Genomic DNA, 21,243 nt, shown 5'->3' with positions numbered 1-21,243 from the left:
TTTTGTTTCACACCTCTTTGTTTTCATATATATACAGATTTTTATGGTCTTTGAAAAGAAATTTTGTTCTTTGAGTATTATTAATGATCTCACCCTTTGTTAATGATCTCAAAAGTTGTAAAATTTTGATCCAACAATTGTGTTTCTTCGTCGCACCCCCAACTTTCCATGTTGGCACCCGTTAGTTTTCACACCTTTTTGTTTTACACCTTTTTGTATATATAAAGTTGCAATGTTTTGATCCAACAATTGTGTTTCTTCGTAGTACCCCTAGCTTTCAACGTTTGCACTTGTTAGTTTTCGCACCTTTTTGTTTCACACTTTTTTGTTTCACATCTCTTTATTTTCACACCTTTTTGTTTTTATATATAAACAGATTTTTATGGACTTTGAATAGAAAATTTGTTCTTTGAGTATTATTAATAATCTCACCCTTTGTTAATGATCTCAAAAGTTGCAAAGTTCGATCCAACAATTGTGTTTCTTCGTCGTACCCCCAACTTTCCATGTTGGTACCCGTTAGTTTTCACACATTTTTCTTTTACACTTCTTTGTTTATATAAAGATGCAATGTTTTGATCCAACAATTGTGTTTCTTCGTTGTACCCCTATCTTTCAATGTTTGCACTTGTTAGTTTTTACACAATTTTTTTCACACATTTTTGTTTCATACTTTTTTGTTTCACAACTTTTTGTTTTCACACCTCTTTGTTTTTATATATATGCAGATTTTTATGGTTCTTGAAAAGAAATTTTGTTCTTTGAGTATTATTAATGTTCTCACCCTTTGTTAATGATCTCAAGAGTTGCAAAGTTTCGATCCAACAATTGTGTTTCTTCGTCGCAACCCCAACTTTCCATGTTGGCACCCGTTAGTTCACGCCTTTTTGTTTTACACCTCTTTGTGTATATAAAGTTGCAATGTTTTGATCCACTAATTGTGTCGTTAGTTTTCACACATTTTTGTTTTACACCTTTTTGTTTATATAAAGTTGCAATGTTTTGATCCAACAATTGTGTTTCTTCGTTGTACCCCTACCTTTCATGTTTGCACTTGTTAGTTTTCACACAATTTTTTTTCACACATTTTTTTTTCATACTTTTTTGTTTCACACCTCTTTGTTTTCACATTTATTTGCTTTTATATATATACAGATTTTTATGGTCTTTGAAAAGAATTTTTTTTCTTTGAGTATTATTAATGATCTCACCCTTTGTTAATGATCTCAAAAGTTGCAAAGTTTTGATCCAACAATTGTGTTTCTTCATCGCACCCCCAGTTGTCCATGTTGACACCTGTTAGTTTTCACACATTTTTGTTTTACACCTCTTTGTTTACATAAATTTGCAATGTTTTGATCCAACAATTGTGTTTCTTCATCGTACCCCTAGCTTTCAATGTTTGCACTTGTTAGTTTTCGCACATTTTTGTTTCACACTTTTTTGTTTTACATCTCTTTGTTTTCACACCTCTTTGCTTTTATATATATACATATTTTTATGGACTTTGAAAATAAATTTTGTTCTTTGAGTATTATTAAAGATCTCACCCTTTGTAAATGATCTCAAAAGTTGCAATATTTCGATCCAACAATTGTGTTTCTTCGTCGTACCCCCAACTTTCCATGTTGGCACATGTTAGTGTTCACACCTTTTTGTTTTACACCTCTTTGTTTATATAAAGTTGCAATGTTTTGATCCAACAATTGTGTTTCTTCGTCGTACCTCTAACTTTCAATATTTGCACTTGTTAGTTTTCGCACCTTTTTATTTCACACTTTTTTTTTTCATACCTCTTTGTTTTCATATATATACAGATTTTTATGGTTTTTGAAAAGAAATTTTGTTCTTTGAGTATTATTAATGATCTCACTCTTTGTTAATGATCTCAAAAGTTTTAAAATTTTGATCCAACAATTGTATTTCTTCGTCGCACCCCCAGCTTTCCATATTGGCACCCGTTAGTTTTCACATCTTTTTGTTTTACACATTTTTCTATATATAAAGTTGCAATGTTTTGATCCAACAATTGTGTTTCTTCGTCGTACCCCTAGTTTTCAATGTTTGCATTTGTTCGTTTTCACACTTTTTTGTTTCACACTTTTTTGTTTTAAATTTCTTTGTTTTCACACCTTTTTGTTTTTATATATAAACAGATTTTTATGGACTTTGAATAGAAATTTTGTTCTTCGAGTATTACTAATGATCTCACCCTTTGTTAATGATCTCAAAAGCTGCAAAGTTTTGATCCAACAATTGTGTTTCTTCGTCGCACCCCCAGCTTTCCATGTTGGCACCCGTTAGTTTTTACACTTTTTTGTTTATATAAAGTTGTAATGTTTTGATCCAACAATTGTGTTTCTTTGTTGTACCCTTAGCTTTCAATGTTTGCACTTGTTAGTTTTAACACATTTTTGTTTCATACTTTTTTGTTTCACAACTCTTTGTTTTCACACCTCTTTGTTTTTATATATATGCAGAGTTTTATGGTCTTTGAAAAGAAATTTTGTTCTTTGAGTATTATTAATGATCTCACCCTTTGTTGATATTTCAAAAGTTGCAAAGTTTCGATCCAACAATTGTGTTTCTTCGTCGCACCCCCAGCTTTCCATGTTGGCACCCGTTAGTTCACACCTTTTTGTTTTACACCTCTTTGTTTATATAAAGTTGCAATGTTTTGATCCATTAATTGTGTCGTTAGTTTTCACACTTTTTTGTTTTATACCTCTTTGTTTATATAAAGTTGCGATGTTTCGATCCAACAATTGTGTTTCTTCGTTGTACCCCTAGCTTTCAATTTTTGCATTTGTTAGTTTTCACACAATTTTTTTTCACACATTTTTGTTTCATACTTTTTTGTTTCACACTTCTTTGCTTTTATATATATACAGATTTTTAGGGTCTTTGAAAAGAAATTTTGTTATTTGAGTATTATTAATGATCTCACACTTTGTTAATGATCTCAAAAGTTGCAAAGTTTCGATCCAACAATTGTGTTTATTTTTCGCACCCCCAGTTTTCCATGTTGGCACATGTTAGTTTTCACACATTTTTGTTTACATAAAGTTGCAATGTTTTAATCCAACAATTGTGTTTTTTTGTTGTACCTCTATCTTTCTATGTTTGCACTTGTTAGTTTTTGCACTTTTTTGTTTCACACCTTTTTTTGTTTCACACCTCTTTGTTTTCACACTTTTTTGTTTTTATATATACATTATGCAGATTTTTATGGACTGTGAAAAGAGTATTTGTTCTTTGAGTATTGTTTCACACCTCTAAGTTTTAAAAATTATGAGTATTCTTTTATTTTAATTTATTAATTAACATGATTCACTCATCTTCGTTAAAATTTGGATTGTTTTATTTATTGATTTCTTTATCTAACTTTTGTTTGGTGTGGTTTTCCATTTATACTTGCATCGATAATCTCTTACAAGTATTAATCTAGGTAATTGATTGTGATTTCTAATTTTTCATAGATTTATATGTTTATATATTATAGCAAACACACTTTTAGGGGTCAATTTAAATATAACATATGAGATTGTCTTTATTATCTCATATAACTGTTTAGATTTGTTAATGATCTTAAAACTTGTAATTTTTTGATCCAACAATTGTGTTTCTTCGTTGTAGTCCCAGCTTTCAATGTTCACATTTGTTAATTTTCGCACATTTTTGTTTCACACCTCTTTGTTTATATTTTTTATGGACATTGAAAAGAGTTTTTGTTTTTTGAGTATTATTTAACACCTCCAAATTTATAAATTCTGAGTATTATTTTCTTTCAAGTTATTAATCAACATTGATTCACTCATCTTTGTTAAAAAAATTGGATTTTTTTTATTTATTGATTCATTCATCTAACTTTTGTTTGGTGTTGTTTTCCATCTAACATGTATTGATCATCTCTTCCAAGTATTAATTTAGGTAATTAATTGTGATTTCTAATTTTTCATAGATTTATCTTTAATCAATATGGTTGGTTGTAGCTATCAGCTCTTTCTCCCTGATTCTCTTATTTTTTTTATAAATTTCGAAAGAATAATGATTGAAATTTTGTTTTATGTGAATATCTTCCAAAATTGATTATCTGAGTATGATTCAGTAAACTCAGATTTATATATCTTTAACATTATTCTCTTATTGTCACTGAATCGATTTTTTATTTTTATATATACAACAAATATTTTATTTAACTAATTTGGTTGATTAATCTTAGTCATTATTTATGACTTTTATACTATAAGGTTAACCATAAATTTTTCATTTGAAATATGAAATTAACAATGTTAGCCATTTCAAGTTTTCACTTTTCCGTGCGGTAACGCACTGATCGACATCCTAGTATATAGTAAAAGAAAGAAAAGTAGTTATTGTGTAGACGATCATGGAGGCATGGGAAAGCAGTTAGAAAAGTTACATACGATTTTTTCGATAAATATTTTTTTTTTCTTTTTAGGTAAAATTTTTTCTTCCTTTTTTCACTCAACAATCCTTTTTTTTTTTTTTAAGTTTGGTTTTACAGATATGAGTTTTTATTGGTATAGTGACTTGTGTTTTATATGATAAAGGATACAACTAATAAAACAGTATGACATGGTTGATATATATATATATATATATATACTTTTAGAAGTGGAGTGGTGACAAAAAGAACTAAGTTTATCTCCAATGAGGGATTTAACACACACTCTTATTTCAAAAGTGATTAAAAATAAATTTTAACTGATGAAAAAAATAAGAGTTGCCTCTTATTTAACAAGTTTAATACCTAATTCTTATTGTGTATGGGTTGTTATATGGTTGGTTTAGTATTTGTTATAAAAGATTTTTTTTTTTACTTATATATGACAAAAATTTGGCACAAATCAAGATTACAACTAATATTTTTCCCCATTTATCATTTGTACTTTTATTTTTAATATGCTTTTATGTTTTGTATGTTTAAAAAATTATAAAATGCAATAATTTTCCATTTTTATAAAATCTAAAAATTTCAACCATTTAAACTAATTATGTTATACTTAAAATATTTATATTTTGAAAATAATATTTTTCAAAAATAGAAACCTAGAGTTTTACTATTGGAGGAGTATAATTTTAATTAACTAACTAAAAATCCTTATTTTTTAAAATAAGTACACAATTTAAAGTAAAGTGACCTTAGTGTAGTGGCAGAATGTAAGTCTAATTGTAGAAGACACCATCACACCAAGGATCGAATCCCGTTTATGTAGAAATTTAGCTAATGGGCTGGCCAGTTGTAGTTCAATGGTTGGAAAAAAAAAGAAGTACACAATTTAAAACTAAAATATTATAAGTCTCAAAATAGTAACCTGCCACTATATTGGAGATGGTCTTGTAATCTTATTAAAACTTTTGGCGCAAGGATCAAGACCACCTACTTCATAAGTTAGGCCGGGCGTTTGTGATATTCGTACACAAATTTTAGGGAGTATGTATGTCGACTCATTATGTAAATAAATATCTATTGATATCTTGATCTACTAATGAATGTATACAAGGTTTTCGGGCAACTTTGATACAAACTTGTGAAGAAGCTGGTTTTGTTTGGAGCCAGTTAAGCTCTTTAGCGACAGTGTCATAAATTCGGATAAGGTGCAAGTATATAGTTGGATAGAGATTGCAACAAATCTCATCCCACTCCATGAGCAAGGTGGAGTCTCACACCATCTTCTCGGTGACTTTCGCCCGGAAGATAGTGAACTTACCCAGGAGAGTTTCGCTCTTTAGCGACATTGTCCATCGCTGATATTGTTTCCAGAGGGAAACTCTCTATTATAGCGGGTGGGTCCAACTCATTCTACCATGTTCTCCTTACCGAGCGTTTTGACCCGACCATTGATTCTTTCGCTCCTAGCTCGAGTCTTTCAACCATCTGTGCGGACCTGAGGTACAATTGCTGCATTTTCTGGGTGGATGTTTTAGAGCCGGTTCTGTTCCAGCACTTGTGCAACCAAGTCGACCAGATGATCGAGTCTGGACTTTTCGAGCAGCTCAGCGCTTTCTATGACCCTATAGTAGATTTGGGGCGGAAACTTGGGATTCGGAAGACATAGGCATAGAGGAGTTTGATCGATACTTTAGAGTGTACCCGAGGGAGAGGAACATGGGAATGTGGGACTTGGGAAGAAAATGAAAGCAAGAGTCATAAACCCTCGTAAACGAGAAGAGATGGTGGCTCAAAAGTATTATTCCATCTTATTGTCTCTCATTACATTGCATAGTCTACTTATAGTAGAGACTAGGTTTACAAACGACTAGGTTGATCCCTGACACATGTCATCATCTGCAGATGATTCCAGAGCCTAGAGGAACAAATCTATTCATGGTTTGGAGCGTTGTGTGAGCTGTAGAGTGAGCTGTCTTCACTGGTTTGACTGTACGACAAGGTGCACGGCAAGGTGCACATGGCTCTGTTTTGTTACCGTTTCCTTTGCAGAGTGTTTCTCGACTCATGATCGTAATGGGCTGGACATCATTCACAAAGCCCATTTCCTTACCTTGTTGGACCGAAACAACAAGAGCAGTGTTGTTCTGCTTTACATCCCCCCTCAAACTTTGTGTGGGCGGTGAGACTACACCAAGTTTGAACTTGAGATCGTTGAACACATGAATTGGCAAAGACTTGGTGAAGATATCTGCCAGTTGATAAGCCGACGGAATGTGATAAACCGTTAGTGAGCCTTCTGCAACTTGTTCCCTGACATAGTGATAGTGTGTCTTGAAATGCTTAGACTGTTTGTGCAGTGTAGGATTTGCAGAAAGATACACAGCAGACAAGTTGTCACAATACAGCTCCGGAGTTTGAGTTGGAGGCATGCCAATGTTGTCTAGTAGATCTCTTATCTAGTTAACTTCAGCTGCAGTGTCAGACAGACATCGATACTCTGCTTCTGTTGAGCTTCGTGAGACCGATGGCTGGCGTTTAGCTGACCAAGAAATGATGTTGGTGCCAAGAAAAGTGCAGAACCCTCCTGTGGACCGACTAGTAGTTTGACAGCCACCCCAATCACTGTCACTGTATGCTCGTAATGTAGAATCAGTATTCTGAGTGAAAGAGAGACCATGATCAATGGTTCCTTTGATGTATCGAATAATCCTTTTGAGTAGATTGAAGTCTGCTACCGTAGACGAGTGCATTCGTTGACATACCAAGTTAACTGCGAATTGAATATCTGGTCTAGTCAAAGTTAGATATTATAGTTTGCCGGCCAGACTTCTGAAAAAAGTTGGGTTGTCTAACATGTCCCCTTGCCCTTTAACCTTTTGTAGCTCCAAGGGTAGAGGTGTTGCTGCTGGAGCACAATCAGTCATTCCTGCAGCAATGAGAAGAGCTTCTGCATATTTGTGTTGATTGAGAAACAATCCATCATGATGATAGTGACACTGGATGCCAAGAAAGTAACTCATTTTGCCCAAATCTTTCATGCGAAACTCTTCACTTAGATTCTGGAGAAGCTTGTTGATCAGCTCCGGATTACTTCCTGTTAAGACCATATCATCAACGTAAAGAAGCAGCACGATGATATCATTACCTCTATCATACACGAAGAGTGATGGATCTTTCAAGCTGCATGTAAAACCAAACTTTAGAAGAAATGTGCTGAACTTGTCAAACCAGGCTCGTGGAGCTTGTTTTAGTCCGTAGACTGCTTTGTTCAGTTTCCACACATGTGATGGATTCTCCTTATCTTCAAAACCAGGAGGTTGTCTCATGTAGACTGTTTCTGTTAAGTCCCCATACAAGAGCGCATTCTTGACATCAAGTTGCTTCAAAGGCCATTTGTGAACTGTTGCAGCATGGAGGATGAGACGCACTGTAGCAGTTCTTACAACCGGACTGTATGTTTCCAGAAAATCAACCCCCTCTTCCTGATCGTAACCTTTTGCCACAAGACGGGCTCTAAGCTTATCCAAGCTGCCGTCTGCATTGATCTTTGTTTTAAAAACCCACCTGCAGCCTAGAACATTCATTTCTTCTTCATGTGGAACCAAATCAAAAGTGTTGGTCTCCACAAAGGTTTCTACTTCTTCTCCCATTGCTCCTATCCACCCTAGATGTTTGAGTGATGATGCTACTGTCTTAGGCTCTCTAACCGGTGTTTGAGTGATAGTGAGAGCATATTTCGGATTAGGTTTTCTTACACCATCTTTCCCCCTCGTTCTCATACAGTGTTCATTGATTGTTGGAGCAACAAGTGGAGGAAAGTCTGCTTCTGAGAATAAAGGAGGACCATCATGGTGAGACTCACTATCAGAGTCTGATTCAGTGGTTTCATGTGAAACATTGTCTGGAACAGGAGCTGGATCTTCAACAAGAGCAGTGTTGTTCTGCTCAGATGTAGGTTGAGGAAGCTCTGGAGTAACCAAGTGTGGCCCTGCAATCTCCTCATGAGCTAAGGGAGACACATCAGACTGCGGTGCTGGAGGAGGCAGAGTACCACGTGCCAAGCTGACAGGAGCGGTGTTGTTGCTGCAGGAATTAGAGCCGCATACTCATCAACGAAAGGATAAACATGTTCATCAAAAAGAACATGTCTACTAATATAGACTCGACCAGTGGGAGGATGAATGCACCTATATCCTTTGTATTTCTCATTGTAGCCGAGAAAAACACATTTCAAGGATTTGGGGTCAAATTTGTTGTTCCCATAAGCACGAAGAGTTGGGTAACACACACTGCCAAAAACTCGTAATGCAGAATAGTCTGGTTTCTGTGTAAAGAGGACTTCATATGGACTCTTTGAATCTGCAAGTACTGAAGAAGGTAGTAGGTTGCTCAGATAGTTGGCAGTGAAGAAAGCTTCAACCCAGTACTATTGTGGGACTTTACTCTGAAACATCATACTTAAACCCAACTCTGTCAAGTGTCTATGTTTTCTTTCTGCTAAACCATTTTGTTGAGGAGTATGAGGACAAGAGATAAGTTGCTTGATTCCACAATTTGCAAGATGAGTGATAAACTGTGAACTAACAAATTCACCACCACCATCACACTGAAACATCATGATTTTCTGATTAAGCTGGTTCTCAACAAACTTTTGAAACAACACAAAAACTGAGTAGAACTCCGATTTATTCTTCAGTGGATAGAACCAACAAAAACGAGAGTAATTGTCAATAAAGATAACATAGTATCTAAACCCTTGAACAGAAGTGATTGGAGCAGGTCCCCACAAATCACAATGTATCCTCTCAAGAGGTTTACTGGCTACAAAAGTAGAAGAAGAAAAAGGAAGTTGAGCACTCTTTCCAAGTCTGCAAGATTCACACAGCTTGTTGGTGCGTTTATTTATTGAAATCGCTTCAGTATTAGATAGGAGTTGTAGGACTTCTGCACTTGGATGCCCCAACCGTTTGTGCCAAACTTCATCACTAGCAGCTAATTGTCGAGTAGAGTAGAAAGCACCAAACGCAGGGTTAGCCAGAACATAATGATCTTTACTCCGGTTTCCGGTCGTGAGGAGCAGCTTGGTATGCTTGGCCTTTACACGTACACTATCAGAATCAAATTTAATAGAGCAAGGATAATCATCACAGAGCTTGGAGACTGATAACAGAGATTTGGTAATGTTTGGACACACTAACACATCGTTAAGAGGAAGAAAAGTACCTGATACAGTCTGCAGAGGAACCAAACCAATATGAGTAATGGGTAAGAATTCACCATTACCAACCATCACCGAATCATTACCTTGATAGGTTTGAGCTTGTTGCAGATTAGATGCAGAGTTGGTGATGTGAGCCGTAGACCCACTATCTGGTAACCACTCTGTGCCAGTGTGTTGATTTCCATCAGACACACGCATAGCAGCTAATGCAGAAGGCAGCTCTGGCTCCGGAAAAGACTCATTGTACCGATTGTAACACCTGAAAATGCACTGTGTCCATACTTCCCACATATCTGACAAGTAGGTCTGGAGGTATTTGATTGAGTGTTCTGACCACTGCTATGTTGCTGAAAACCACGGCCTCGTGTAGAATAGTTTCCCCTGCCTCTGTAGCCACCACCAGATCCTGAACGACCTCCTATGGTGTTTGAGCCACCTCTATCAAAGTAACCTTTCTCAGTTTGAAAGGCTAAATGAGGCGAAACAGCAGGAGCAGTGTTGTACGTTTTCAGCTTATCATCAAAAGAGATGACTTTAAACACAACATCTTCATAACAGGGACCAGGAACTGAATCCATAGAATGTTCAATAACAGTGGTGACCGATTCATACTCCTTACCAAGACCAGTCAGTAAACCATGAATCTTTTCTAAATAATTCATAGGAAATCCAATAGAATCAAGCTGATCATATATCTGTTTCAGTTCACTAAGATACTCTTCCATTGTTCTTCCTATCTTAAGACAATCCCGCAAACGGTTCTGCAACTCAAACTTTCTAGTGGTAGACACCCTATTGAACTTTTTAGCTAGAGCATTCCATACCTCATGTGCAGATTGCATACCGTACACCGCTCTCAGAGCTGGTTCCGTTAGTGAGCTGAAGATCCAGGCCATGACCAGTTGATCATTACGAATCCACTTCACAAAGTCTGGGTTAGGCTCTTCAGAAGGACCTTCAGCAGCATTTGCAGGACGAGTAGTTACGGGTCGAGTAGCAGAAGGACGCGTTATCGAACCATTGACATAACCAAGTAACATTTGTGGTGAGAGAAAGGACTCAAATTGAGTCTTCCATAAGAGATAGTTGGACTCTGACAGTTTCAGAGTCACAACTTGAGAAATAGAAAGAGAAAAAGAAAAAGAGTCTTCTTGAGCCATAGATCGTATTACCGGAGCTCTGATACCATGAAAGCAAGAGTCATAAACCCTCGTAAACGAGAAGATATGGTGGCTCAAAAGTATTATTCCATCTTATTGTCTCTCATTACATTGCATAGTCTATTTATAGTAGAGACTAGGTTTACAAACGACTAGATTGATCCCTGACACATGTCATCATCTACAGATGATTGCAGAGCCTAGAGGAACAAATCTATTCATGGTTTGGAGCGTTGTGTGAGCTGTAGAGTGAGCTGTCTTCACTGGTTTGACTGTACGACAAGGTGCACGGCAAGGTGCACATGGCTCTATTTTGTTACCGTTTCCTTTGCAGAGTGTTTCTCGACTCATGATCGTAATGGGCTGGACATCATTCACAAAGCCTATTTCCTTACCTTATTGGACCGAAACAACAAGAGCAGTGTTGTTCTGCTTTACAGAAAAGTGGTGTACAAGAAGGCTATGAAAGGGATGAAAGAGAGGACGTGACAACCGGTGAAGAAGTAGAAAGGGAAGATTATGAAGCTGATAAAAGGCGGTTGGGAGATCAAGAAGCTTGACGCCATGGGTGCCATTATGGCCGAGCTGAATAAGAGTTTAACAGCATTGGAAGAAGGAAGGAGTAGCATGGAGATTTTGCAGAAGGACGTTGTGGAGGAAAGCGTCAAGACTGTGAACAGCTTCTTGCTAGAAGGGTAGTTTTTTGTTTTTATTTAAATACATAAAATGTGTGTTAAAAAACAGTTGTAATTTGTGTGTAAAAATTCAATAAAACTCTAATGTATGTTTTAGAGAAAAAAAAACATGTTAGGCTTGTATATGAGTTCTTAAAAACATTTGCATTTCATATGAGCTCTACCAAAATTTATGTTTTTAGTAGCCAATGTTGTGTTTAAGTTTATTAGGACCTATTAAAGCGACAATTATGGCTGATTATATCAAAGTACGACAAAGGGAGAAGGACATTGTCGAAGAAAGTTTCAAAATCAATTGTCGTACTTTGATACAATTGGTCATAATCTCTGCTTTAAAAGACCCCATTGTTTAAACGTGGCTTGCTTAAGTTCCTATGAACCGCAGACTCATAAATATGGTAGAGCTGATATATTGCAAAGGTGTTCAAGTACTCACATAAAAGCATAACATGGTATTTTTCTTCAAATCATACAGAATTTTATTTATTTTTAACATACATTTTTTTTTTTAAAACACACATTTAAATTATTTAATTAAAAAAAAAACTACTCTTGCAACAAGAAACTGTTCACAGTTTCCACACTTTCCTCCACTATGTCCTTCTGCCATATCTCCGAACTACTCCTTCCTTCTCCCAAGGCTGCTGAACTCTTATTCAGCTCCACCATGATAGCCGCCGTGGCATCAAGCCTCTTGATTTCCCAGCCACCTCTTATCAGCTTGATGATCTTCTCTTTCTGCTTCTTAACAAGCAGACACGTCCTTTCTTTCATGCCCTTAACAGCCTCCTCGCAGGCTGCCTTTCTTCCCAAGTCCCACACTCCTGTGTTCCTCTCCCTTGGGTACACTCTGAAGTACCGATCGAACTCCTCTACGCCTATAGTCTTCCGAACCCCAAGTCTGGGACCTAAATCGACTATAGGGTCATAGAAAGCGGCCAGCTGCTCGAACAGCCCCGACTCGATCATCTTGTCGACTCGGTTGCGCAAGTGTTGGAACAGAACCGGCTCTGAGACATCCACCCAAAAGATGCAGCATTTGTATCTCAGGTCGGCGCATATGGTTGAGAGACTCGAACTAGGAGCGAAAGGATCAATGGTCGGGTCAAAACGCTCTGCAAGGAGAGCGTGGTTGAATGAGTTGGACCCACCAACTATGATAGGGAGTTTCCCTCTGGAAACAACTTCAGCGATAGACAATGTCGCTAAAGAGCGAAACTCTCCTGGGCTAAGTTCACCATCTTCCGGACGAAAGTCACCGAGAAGATGGTGCGGGACTCCACCTTGCTCATTGAGTGGGATGAGATTTGTTGCAATCTCGCCGGAGAAATGGTTGGCGAGATCGACGGAGAGGCGTGACTTGCCAGTGCCGGTAGTACCCGTGATGAGGACCACCTTGTCCTTGGGAGTGTTTGGCCCTGATTTGCCCATGCACATGGTCACTGATCGTGGTCGCTGCGAAATGGTAGTGACGGTGGAAAGGGGAAAACGGAAAAATGATGATGATAAGGTGATGAATGATGACAAGGTGATGAGTGCTGCCATTTTTTTTGGTAGAGTAGAGATCACGAAAGTGAGTTGGCTTTTTTTTTCTGTTGTCGTTGAAGGAAATTTTTTCGCTTTAACTTAAGCTCTCCCCTCAGTGGTGGTGTAGCCTTCTTATTTATAGTACGTACGTTCATATAAATAATATTTAACATGTTAGTAAATGCAAATACGTACATGCATGCATATCCCTATATATTATAGTAGTGTAGACACATAAAGAGAAAATTGTAACTGAAGTATTGGAAATGTGTAATATATATGATGATTTTGTTTCTAAGCTTATAAACATCTTTGACAAATTATGTCCACTCCATTGCTAATTTCTTTGTTTTTATATATGTATTACTAAGTGAAGACCAAAAAACAAAGATGCATACGCATGTTTCATGTTTGTCACCCTGACATGCACGAAGAAATTTTGTTTTTCTAGTTTGTTTTAAAAACTAAATTCAAATTAACTTTTAAACATTGCATGCATCCTTATTTATTCATCCTTATAACGAGGAATTTGTTTTTTGGACTGGCTCCAAGAACCGTACAAGTTTCGACCATGCCCATGTTTTAAAACAGCTTACATGTAACCGTCCAAACCACAAGCCATATTAATGTTTGGATGATGAGAGAGATATTGGAAGCTTCCAAGTTCCAGAGAGATTAGTCAAGGTGGGAATTAAAAGAGATGCCTCAGTGAGAAATTAAATTTTAAGTATAAATAATTAAGTATTTATTGTTAATACGTTACTTTTGAAAAATTTCTTGCGTGTCAGGGAGGAGAAACAGAGTACATGTGAATATTTTGGATTTATAAGGTGAAGTTTAAATCACTAACTGCCATTTTAAAGGAGGGGATCAGGAGGGAGTAGTAACGCATACATTCAAATGCTTTTTCAAAGAACCCGGAGAGAAATCTGAAGACTCAAACAAACTGTTTTGGTCAATATATAGTTAATTTTTCTGATTTTGAAACGTTTACTGAAATACATTAATAACCATTTCACAGAATTTGATATGTGTCATTTCCAAGAGTGGGAGCAGGACGGTTACGAAGGAAAGATTCTTAGAAATTGATAATGATATCAAATAGTATAATTTAGCATCTGTAAGAAATTGATTTTCACCCTATCATATTTTCTAATGTCAACAAATGTTTTTAAAAGAACTGAACTTTTGTTTCAATCGTAAGAGACTAGATGTACTTACGAGCGTGTTTTAAAATCAAAGATATTTTAATGTGATAAATTTGATTAGATATTATATATGAAGAAATTATATATTACCTAGCTAGTGTCCTTAATTCTACTGAAAAACTAGGAGTGGGCATTTAAACCGAACCGAACCAACCGAACTCAAACCGACCCAAACCAAACCCAATTCTACACTCTAACCATTTAGTTATGTTTATTCTCAAGCCAAATAGTTCAGTTCAGTTCGGTTTTAAACCGAACCGAACCAGTAACCAAATATATTTTTTAAATTAATTAATAATATTGTTAAAATTATAAACATGTGATCTTATCTATTACCACTTGTATTATATTTCTATTTTACATTATTTTAATTTTTCTAATAAAATTAACTGAATATAAATATAAATTTAATTATATTTAATATTAGATATTAATTTTAATTTTCTATCTTTTCTAATTTATATGATTAATTAACTATTATAAAATCATAATCAATTTTATTTTGTTACATTAACTGATTCTTAAACCGAATTAAAACTGAACCAAACTAAAACCAATCTAAACCGAACCGAACCGAACATAAACCGATCCGAACACAAACCAAACCAAACTAACTTTGGTTGAGTTTGGTTAGAGTTTTGACAAAACCGAACAAACCGAACCGAACCGTACCCGAACTTAAACCGAAATGCCCACCCCAATGAAAAACATCAATGACGAGTCCTAGAGGCCATAGTCCATAGATCGAGTGCCACTGACTTAAGAGAATATATGGATCTAAATCCATATTAACCTTCTTAAACATAAACAAAATTATATTATTTCAATACTAATGTCTTTAAAGATCTGTTTTTGTGTGTTTTCCTTTTACTTTTTAAAAAGTGTTTAAGATATTATAAATTCTAATTTGAAAGTCTATGCTTGTATTATTATTCCAAAGCATTAATATATGATGATTGAAAGTGTAAAACTTTGAAAAGGTAAGCTTTTAATATCTTTGAAAATTGTTGAGATTTTAAGAACTTTTTTTTTTGAATTATTAAGAAGTTCTACGCCTAGTCCCCATACATGCACTCATGCAAGGGACCAAAGCATTTTATATGGTCCCTTCGTAAGGATTGTCACTCGAACCGGCGACCTCTATACTTTGCCAGAGAATCTTTACTAGTTGAGTTATTACGCTTGATTTTTTTTAAGAACTTTACAAGATGTTAGCAAAGTATTAAGTTAAAATTGATTGAAAGAAACTTAAAGTAACACATGCAAATAAAATCAATTGTAGAAATATAGATAATTTTGAAATTATGAAAGTGATTGGAAAAACTTGACCAAACTCTTGTTTAGTTAAATATGTAAAATTTTATGAATACCATCTCATTGACTAACATCACATGAAAATTTCTCTAAACAAACTTTTTTCAAGACATCATCTTCTCTAATCAATAAATTTTCATAGCTCAACAATTCACGAAAATTTTAACAGCTGTTTACAAATTACCTGCATCCATCGCGTTCTTTGTGGAGGCTAGATGTTGGTCGACTATCGAGCAAGCTTCGCTCCTTGATTTCTTGTCATAGTGAGCAACACGATTTGTGTCTCTTTACCTCTTTTCTTCATTTTTAGTAGTTTCATTCCGATTTGTTTTTGAAGATTTAAAAGAAAAATGTATGAAATGTTCTTTAGGAAGTTTTCTATTATGCTTACATTTTTATATACAAGTAGATTTGTTTTGGACGATAGAATCTATGTTTCTTGCAACACGCGTAATGATGTGAGTGATGTTGTTTATCTGCAAAAATTTTATATAAAAAGTAAATTTGTCGTTGGACGATAAAATCAATGTTTTTGTTGCATTGAGAACACGTGTTGCGATGTGAATAATGTTGTTTTGATTTTTTTTCGATTTACATTTTTTTTAAAGATATAAAGTAGGTTTGTCGTGGGACGATAGAATCGATGTTTATTGCATTGCAAACACGTATTATGATGTGATTAATGTTGTTTTTGTAAATATTTTTATAAAAAAATAAAAGTAAATTTGTTGCTGGACAATAGAATTGATGTTGATAGCATTGCGAACGCTTTAAATGTGATTAATGTTGTTTTAATTTTATTTTTTGATATATAAATTTATACAATATTTGTATGTAACAGGATGTGCTAGTTTTTAAGTTGTTTTCTTTTTTAGATCGTATACTTTGGTATTCTAAATTTACTAGAAAGAAGAAAAAAATATACAGTATCTTTTAAACTTCGTATATAACTTTGATCCAAGGAACTTATCGTAACATTAACATACGATCCCTGGAATTAGGTTACTGGCCGAGAATTAGTGTGTCGTCTAATCATTACTATAATTACATTTCTTTCACAGAGTTGATCATGAAACCAAATAGAGGTTTAAGCCAATTCAATATTTCAAATACTACAATTTAAATAGTATGAAACAGAAATTGGTAATGATACAATTCGATCCGACATTTAACTTGTTCGTTATTTTAAAAAAAAACAAAAAAAAATCGTGTAAATTACATTGACTTCTTAAGTTCTAAGGGCATCAGTAATGGGAGAACTTTTTTTTGTGTTCTTAGATTAAATATATAGTGAAAATAATGTTAGATCAGTTGTTAAGATTATAGGTAAAAAAAATGGGAGAACTAATTATGGTGTTCTTAGAATAAAGATATAGTGAAATAATATTCATAAACATTTTACAAATTATAAAAACTTATAAAATAACATTTAAATTGCTTACTTATATAAAAGCAATTGTATACTTATAAATTAATATAATATTCATAAACATTTTACAAATTATAAAAACTTATAAAATAACATTTAAATTGCGTACTTATATAAAAGCAATTGTATACTTATAAATTAATATAATATTCATAAACATTTTACAAATTATAAAAACTTATAAAATAACATTTAAATTGCTTACTTATATAAAAGCAATTGTATACTTATAAATTAATATAATATTTTTAAACATATTACAATTATAAAAACTTATAAATTAATATTTAAATTGCATACTTATATAAATGAAATATTTTCTTTTTTTCCAAAAAATCTCGTCCAATCACATGATGCCACGTCAAATAAGGACTGGGCTTAAATCAGTTCTACATAAAGAACTAAAAAAAGTGTTCTAAGCCACTATTCATTATTTTTCTAATTTTTTTGGGCTTAGAACACCAAGGGTGTTCTCCCATTAATGATGGCCTAATGGATCAACATTTAAACCGACTCGAGAATTTTGGTTTTCCGGTTCGGATTCGGTTAAGAGAGTTAGTGTATATATTGGCCTCTCTGTTTTCCAATTAATTTATTACTATATGTGACCCACTCTCGTTGTCACTAGTGAAGTTTCACGCACGCTTCTTACTGGGTAAGGTTATGCGCGTACCGTAACATCCGTGTTCCACGTCGCAGGATATTATATGCACTCACTTCGTCTTCTGTTTCCCAAATCGACGATCAAATTCAAATCGGCAACCTCCGTATTGATTCCTCTGCTCCGATTGATTCAATGTCGCTGCTTAACCAACTCTTCAACCGTGGCATCTTTGGCGCCAAATGGTATCTCCTTCTTCTTCTTATTATTATACGTTTATCTCGTTTAGGATCTGGGCTTTGATTTGAAGAAAGCAACTAGGGTTCTTCAAAAAGTTTGATGCCATCGTTTTCTTCAATTTGAAGTTAGAGTTTATGGTTTTGATTGATCTTCCACAAAATTTGAGAAATTTAAGTAAATTTTGGCAGCAAGACAAGCTTGAATTTGGCAATAGCTCGGATGAAGTTGCTGCAAAACAAGAGAGATATGCAGCTTAAGCATATGAAGAAGGAGATAGCTCAGTTCTTGCAAGCTGGACAAGAACCTATCGCTCGAATCAGGGTCCGTTCATTTTTATACCATCCCAGTTTGATTTGTGTATGTTAGTTCTTACAATGAACAATCAAGTTGTTTATGTTCTTGTTTGAGGTTAGGTGGAGCATGTGATAAGAGAAATGAATTTATGGGCAGCTTATGAGATACTGGAGCTGTTCTGCGAGTTTGTACTTGCTCGTGTTCCAATTCTTGAAAGTGAAAAGTGAGAGTCTTTGGTTTTCATATGTGTTGGAGTTTACAATACGGATTAGGTGGGATGATCCTTATTATGTTATGTGTGTTGTTTCTTTGGATAGGGAATGTCCGAGGGAGTTGAGAGAGGCTGTTGCTAGTATCATCTTTGCTGCTCCAAGGTGCTCTGAAGTGCCTGATCTTGTGCAAATTAAGAATCTGTTTGGTACAAAATATGGAAAAGAATTTATCATGGTTGCTTCTGAGCTTCGTCCGGATTCTGGTGTCAATCGTACTGTTAGTATACTTTGGGGGGGGGGGGGGGGGGCGCTAGTTTCTTCCTTATTTATGTTTTGTGTACATATCTAGAGAACTGCACTCTTGAATGAAGTGTTTTACTAGTTTGATTGTTTTATCTTTTTGGTCAGATCATTGAAAAGCTTTCTCTAACTAGTCCATCGGGAGAAGCAAGGCTCAAGATGTTGAAGGATATCGCGCAGGAGTACAGTTTGAATTGGGATTCTTCTGCCACGGAAGCAGAATTCATGAAGAGCCATGAAGATCTACTGGTACTATTCTCTGAACCCTGGTTTTTTAATTTTAGGGAAAGCTAGTCGGTAACATTTTGACATACATCGGTCTTCTAAATCAGATGTGAAATTTGAATCTTTGATACTACTCAGCTGTGTCACTGAGGAAAAAAAATTGTTTCCCTAAATGGAAGCAGCATGTCATTGAATTAGAAATTACAACTATAATTTTTAAGAACTACTTGTCTGGTAGATATTTAATAGGGCGAAAGGAACAATACATGTATGCATAGCAATGAGTTGATAATTTTCTGATGCCTAGCTGTTAATGTACACAAATGCTGAGTTTGCTTCAATTTAGCAAATGGTTTAGGAAATGTTTTAACAAATGAAGTCGGTTTATAAAGTTGATAGTTTTGTTCTAACGTCATTTGTAGGGTGGAGCTAAGCAAATACATCGTCAAGATGGTATCTCTGAATCTCAGCCATCCCAGCACGGCTACACTCAGTCTTCAGTTTCTAGGGAAGTTGAAAGTCTGCCTGCAGAGGCCACACAGAGATTCCAAAAGCTTCAAGCCCAAAACCCAGCGAGCAAAAACGTGTCATCATCTAAATTGACTTCAGCTTCTCAAGTACCTCCAGATACTAGACGGGATCAGACTGACGTAATGGAGAGAGCCCGGGATGCTCTAGCTAGCGCTGACCGTGCAACAGCAGCTGCTCGTGCTGCAGCGCAACTAGTGAATGTCTCTTATGGGGTTACTGCACCCACAGTAGCAGCGACAGAAGGGAAACCTTGACATGAATGTAGTTGTCACGTCATATTTGTGAATAAAAGCAATTGTATTTGCTTCATAGTTCATACAGTGTGAGAAGGATAACGTTGTTTTCTTGGGTGCATGCATAGGTTTGGGAATGAGTATGCTAAAGTGTTGTGACTTGTGATTTTTTGTAACTTATCTTTTTTAGGGAGTTTGGTCAACTAAACAAACTCGAGGTGGATTGAGCAGTCAATGTCTCAATGATGTTAAATGTGACCACCGTATCAACCATACAGATATAACTTTTTTATTTGCCAGTTTTACAGAAACTATGCAGAAAAAAACAACATTATCATGTAAAATTCGCATTTATTATCTGAACTTTTTAGCCTCCAAGAAGCATCCGAATGCAAATCTCTCTTACTATATACGTAACTCTCACTAGTCTCTGTTTTATAGACTATAGATTTCAATATTTCATTCACAACAAAACCTTAAACATAACGAGTCGCAACAAAAACACCATCCCTTTATTATCTATTGTTTTGTCTCTTCATCACATCTGCGTCTGCACGCTCCATCATACGACAAATCTTCTGCGAATGTGATCTTATTTGCTCTTAGATTTTATCCGATATTCAAGAACACCTAGTTATGTCTTTTAGATAATGCAATGTGTTTTTACTGTCTATTCAAACATTAATGTGACACATCCTCTGTTTTTTTTTCTTTCAAAACATAAAGTGAGTAAAGCTGGGACTTGACTCTGAAGTCTCAGCTTCAAACGCAGTGAAGGGTCTGACATATCGTCCTTAAGGTTTTACATCTAAAACAAGAACGAGAGGAAGTAATTCATCGTCCAAGGACGAGATTCCTGTTAAAAGTGTAATATATTAACAAGAAAATATGCTTACATGCATAATGACAAGAATCCGAAAATCACCATAAAAACTACTACCATTGAGGGCCTTTGATTTAATTGTTTTTGGATTTTGCAAATAAAAAAAAAATCTTGTACCATTTTCTAAAAACTCATAAAAGTGGGGTTTTAGATTTTATTAAAAAATTTGTAGAAAACTGTCAAAATCTAGATTCCCTATATTTAGGGAAACTACTTTTTCTATAACTAGATGAGTACTCGCGCTATGCGCGGGCTTATACCTTACCGTTTTTAAAATTTTTTGCTGCTAATTTATTTTTCATGTAGAGTTTATCTTTGTTTTCTTTTAATTCTAGAAATCTTGAAAAATATAATTTGACGTTGATTGTTTTAATACTTCACATAAGTTTTCTTATTTTGTAATTGAATTATTAGATACATGCATGAACAACTTTGTTTTGAGAGATTTAAATATTCAACAATTCTTGCCTAAAACTTCAAAAGAAAATATTTTAAATGAAAGCTTGATCTAAAGATACATATTTTAAAATAAAGAGTTTTTTGGTTGAATAAGTTTTATATTTTATTCAAAAAAAATATATATTTAGATATATTCATACTTAACCTTCTCAATTAAATACTATGAAACACTAACATTTTATTTTATCAAGAATTGCAGCTTGGCTAACTATTTAATATATATAATTAAGATAGACATCTTCCTTTCATGTCAGCTCTTCAATTTCTTGAATATAATTAACTCTATAATTTAAT

General features: G+C 34.8%; 1 protein-coding gene and 1 pseudogene across 3 annotated transcripts; one reads left to right on the top strand and one right to left on the bottom strand.

Annotated features, from left to right (window-relative positions):
* Positions 1 to 11,948: 11,948 nt before the first annotated feature.
* LOC104741270 (adenylate isopentenyltransferase 6, chloroplastic pseudogene) lies at positions 11,949 to 16,021 on the bottom strand (annotated as a pseudogene). Its single transcript, XR_015579305.1, has one exon. The product of XR_015579305.1 is annotated as an adenylate isopentenyltransferase 6, chloroplastic pseudogene (transcript).
* A 1,570-nt stretch (positions 16,022 to 17,591) lies between these two features.
* On the top strand, positions 17,592 to 19,951 carry LOC104776702 (uncharacterized). Of its 2 annotated transcripts, none has more exons than XR_015580085.1 (6): positions 17,592 to 17,817; positions 18,001 to 18,133; positions 18,226 to 18,329; positions 18,424 to 18,480; positions 18,727 to 18,867; positions 19,266 to 19,951. XR_015580085.1 is itself a non-coding variant. In XM_010500811.3 (6 exons), exons 1-6 carry the CDS (start codon positions 17,768 to 17,770, stop codon positions 19,626 to 19,628), a joined length of 963 nt encoding a protein of 320 aa, XP_010499113.2. In that variant the 5' UTR covers positions 17,651 to 17,767; the 3' UTR covers positions 19,629 to 19,951. The 2 variants fall into 2 exon arrangements, 1 of the variants encoding a protein (XP_010499113.2); XM_010500811.3 differs by having other exon boundaries at positions 17,651 to 17,817; positions 18,424 to 18,595.
* Positions 19,952 to 21,243: the final 1,292 nt, after the last annotated feature.

The sequence above is a fragment of the Camelina sativa genome, chromosome 14 (assembly GCF_030686135.1).
Source record: "Camelina sativa cultivar CO46 ecotype springtype chromosome 14, ASM3068613v1".
In the NCBI taxonomy this organism is placed as follows: Eukaryota; Viridiplantae; Streptophyta; class Magnoliopsida; order Brassicales; family Brassicaceae; genus Camelina; species Camelina sativa.
The sequence above is the reverse complement of the archived record's forward strand: the minus strand, read 5'-3'. Positions and strand labels throughout refer to the sequence as shown.

Coding starts and splice junctions, on each gene's coding strand:
- LOC104776702 (XM_010500811.3), top strand. CDS start 17,768: ATGTCGCTGCTTAACCAACTCTTCAACCGTGGCATCTTTGGCGCCAAA. Junction 17,818..18,000: donor GGCATCTTTGGCGCCAAATG/GTATCTCCTTCT, acceptor AAATTTTGGCAG/CAAGACAAGCTTGAATTTGG. Junction 18,330..18,423: donor CCAATTCTTGAAAGTGAAAA/GTGAGAGTCTTT, acceptor TTCTTTGGATAG/GGAATGTCCGAGGGAGTTGA.